This window comes from Antrostomus carolinensis, unplaced genomic scaffold (genome assembly GCF_000700745.2).
Source record: "Antrostomus carolinensis isolate BGI_N321 unplaced genomic scaffold, ASM70074v2 scaffold43169, whole genome shotgun sequence".
Taxonomy (NCBI): domain Eukaryota; kingdom Metazoa; phylum Chordata; class Aves; order Caprimulgiformes; family Caprimulgidae; genus Antrostomus; species Antrostomus carolinensis.
In genome coordinates, this window is record NW_010338715.1 from 704 (window position 1) to 4,229 (window position 3,526).

At 56.4% G+C, this 3,526-nt stretch overlaps 1 protein-coding gene across 1 annotated transcript in view; it reads left to right on the forward strand.

The window, feature by feature from the left end:
* Positions 1–1,189: 1,189 nt before the first annotated feature.
* LOC104530884 (aldehyde dehydrogenase family 3 member B1) overlaps positions 1,190–3,526 on the forward strand; it is a gene marked incomplete at its 3' end in the record, with an annotated part of 3,192 nt that continues 855 nt past the window's right edge. The window contains exons 1-6 of the mRNA XM_029086901.1: positions 1,190–1,270; positions 1,872–2,000; positions 2,139–2,256; positions 2,390–2,478; positions 2,730–2,811; positions 3,390–3,516. Coding sequence (XP_028942734.1) covers positions 1,190–1,270; positions 1,872–2,000; positions 2,139–2,256; positions 2,390–2,478; positions 2,730–2,811; positions 3,390–3,516 — 626 coding nt within the window. The remainder of the gene's footprint in view (positions 1,271–1,871; positions 2,001–2,138; positions 2,257–2,389; positions 2,479–2,729; positions 2,812–3,389; positions 3,517–3,526) is intronic.

Consider the following 3,526-nt stretch of genomic DNA (forward strand, 5'->3'; position numbering starts at 1 on the left):
GCCCTTTCAGCTCAGGGAGTCCAACCATGAACCCACCACTGACCAGTCCCCTATGACTAACCCATGTCCCTCAGCACTGTGTCTACACGACTCTTCAATCCCTCCAGGGATGGGGACTCCACCACTGCCCTGGGCAACCCCTTCCAGACAAAACTGGGAGCTGCCCCAGGGCCACAGCTCCCAACCGAGATACCTGAACATCTACTGGTGCTTCCTCACCCAGACAATGATTTTTACTGTCCCACAAGGGATTCAGAGCATTCATAGAATCACAGAACCCCAGACTGGTTTGGGTGGGGAGGGACCTTAAAGCTCATCCAGTCCCAACCCCCCTGCCAGCAGCAGGGGCACCTTCCACTAGACCAGGTTGCTCAAAGCCTCATCCAACCTGGCCTTGAACCTTCTTCTGCCTGCTGTTCATCCAGCCTCTTCTCAGGGACACATTGAACATCTCCTGCCATGTCCTCCTTGGTTGCTGGGCCTCTGCTTCTTCTTTCTTCCACTCTACAGTGAGATACCAGGCGAGGTCTTTTCTGGGCTCATCTTGGAAAGCCCCGTGCTGGGTTCTGCTCCTGCTTGGGCTACATCCCTTGGCATGAGCCCAGCTGCTCCAGCCCACCCGAGACACCCCCAGTGCCCACCGCAGCGGGCTGATAGCAATTGTCAGTGTTGGTTGTGCTTCCTCATCTGCCCAAGGTTCCCTTTTCCTTGGAAGAGACATCCAACGTGTCACCCTGCTCATGCCATCTGCTTGCTCTCTCAATGGAGAGCTTCTTCCATCTTCTCCCTTGACCTTGCTTCTCCTCCCGGTGTCGTGCCAAGCTGCACACCTGCACTGCTCCCAAACTCCTTCACCCCTTTGGAATCCCCCTCCACATGGTCATCCCTCCTCCTGCCCTGCTGAGGACAATCTCTGGAAGCCTTTGCTTCCTGCTCTCCCTCCTTCCCAGGCTTGGTGGTGGATCTCCTCCTCACTTTCTCAGACAAAAAGCTCTGCACAAACAGGCTCCAAAATCTGGATATTCCCTTTTCTCCCATCTTTCCTCCCAAACCTTGACACCAGGGTGGTTGATGTCCCCCAGGACCAGCTGGTTTTATCCTTCAAACCCCTTCCCCACTGGTCCCTGTCCACCTTCAGCTTCCACTGTACCCTTAGATGAGAAGAAACCCAACTGTAGGACAACCATTGATGGGTCTCCTGGTGATTGAAGGTGAGGAGCTGCTGGCAGAGCCGGACCTCAGCGCTGGTGCTGCTGGTGACACATCCACAGTGGGAAGGTCCAAGCCAGGGGAAGGAGGTGGTGGGGGATTTGCACCCAGATCTCTTCTGAGCTTTTATTTATTGGGTTCAATCCTTGAAGACTCTTAACTGAGTTGCCCTCTGGGAGGTCATGAGAAAATAGTCCATCCTGCTTGAGTCCATCAACTTGTTTTGTTGGGTATGAAAATGCACACGATAGAAAAGGGGTTGTGGCTCAGGATGAACTTCTCTCCAGACCAACCAGGACTCAATAGCCAGACCAACCTTTTCTTCCTCAAAATGCCTTCACAGACCCCTCTCCTCCTCAAACTCTTGAGTTTCCTCAACCTCACCTGAGGTCCCAGCAGGGAAAGTCCTGTCACAGACAGGTTACTGCCAACAGGACAGGTCTGGTGATATCATGACGTGATTTTGGAGCTCACCAAACCCTGACTGACCCCACAGATGTGGTGGGGATCACCCCCTCCCCATGGTGGGTTGTGCCTTGAGGATGAGAACAAAGTGAACCTCCACCATGAGACACGAGGGGCTTGAGCCCACAAATTTGGGGTATTCAGGGTGAGGAGAAGAGCTGCTGCTGTGTGGCTGCACGTGCAGAGGTGACACGTAGGGTGCTCTGTGTCCCCAGCCAAGCTTTGAAGCTGAGTTCTCTGAGATCCTCCTCTGCAAGAACGAGCTCCACGAGACCCTGAACAACCTGTCCCGCTGGATGAAGGACGAGCAGGTGGACAAGAACCTGGTAAAGGGGGGAAAAGGAGGGAGAGAATGGGAGGGGAAGGACCCATCTCCTGAGCAGAGCTGGGTGGGATGCTGGCATGGAGATGGTGGTGTGGGTTGGGACCTGTCCTGCACACCTGACCTGGTGGGTGTCCTGCAGGTGACCCGGCTGGACTCTGCCTTCATCCGCAAGGACCCGTACGGGGTGGTGCTCATCATCGCGCCCTGGAACTACCCCATCCACCTCCTCCTGGTGCCCCTCATCGGGGCCATCGCTGCTGTTGAGCCACAAATGTCCTTTGGCCAGGAGGATCCAGGCAGTGCCGGGCACATTGTCCCCAAACTGGGGTGCCAGAAGGGCTGGCTGTCACCATGTCACTGCTCTGATGTCCTCTCCATCTCCTCTCCTCCCAGGGAACTGTGTCATCATCAAACCTTCAGAGATAACCAAGAACACCGAGAGACTCGTGGCTGAAGAGCTGCCCAACTACCTGGACAAGGTAGGAAGTTCTCCCTCTCTCATGGGTGGGGTGTTCCCACCCCTGGCACACACTGAGCTGTGCCATGTGTCCTCCTGGCACTGCACAAACCAGCACCACACCATCCCTGGTTTCAGGTGCTGCCATATCTCCTTCCTCCACCCTCAGCTGGTGTCCACACACCCAACAGCCTGGGATGCTGTTGATGGGGACGGGGACAGAGTGGCCTGGGCAGATGGTGACACCAGGGGACTCTTCCTCTTCCATTGCAGGACTGCTTTGCTGTGGTAACCGCCGGCGTGGAGGAGACCACCAGACTGCTGGAGAACAAGTTTGACTACATCTTCTTCACTGGTAGGTCCCATGGGTCAGAGCAGAGCCCTGCCTGGTCTCTGTTCAAAGTGGGAGGGGGTTCCTACCAGGCACCCCGCTGTGGTGTCCTCACCGTGAGGTGGTGGGCAGCCTGCCTGCCTGCAAGCAGGACCCTCTCAAAAGGCTCCTTGTGTTGGGGAATCTGGTGTCAGGATCTGGTGGAGGATCTGCCACCAACGTGGCTGAGGATCTGGTGGCCATAACTGGGTTTTGTAAGGGTTGAGCTGTGGTGGAGCTGGAGGAGGGTGCTGAAGGTGCTGTGTGCTGCACACCAAGGTGGGTGCAGGACGGGAGTGGGGCTTGACATGACATTGGAAGGGGTTGCCCAGGGCAGTGGTGGAGTCCCCATCCCTGGACGGATTGAAGAGTCGTGTAGACACAGTGCTGAGGGGCATGGGTTAGTCGGGGACTGGTCAGTGTTGGGTTCATGGTGGGACTCGATGAGCTCAAGGGCTTTTCCAATTCAGGCCATTCTGGGATTCCCTGGCTCCCCATAAGACCACAGGTTGGGTTGTAGCTGGTGGGATCCTCACCATGATCCATCTTCTCCTGGTCCTCAGGCAGCCCTGCTGTGGGGAGGATCATAATGACAGCTGCTGCCAAGCACCTGACACCCGTGACACTGGAGCTGGGGGGCAAGAACCCCTGTTATGTCTCTGACACCTGTGACGTGCAGAACGTGGCTCGGCGGGGGGGC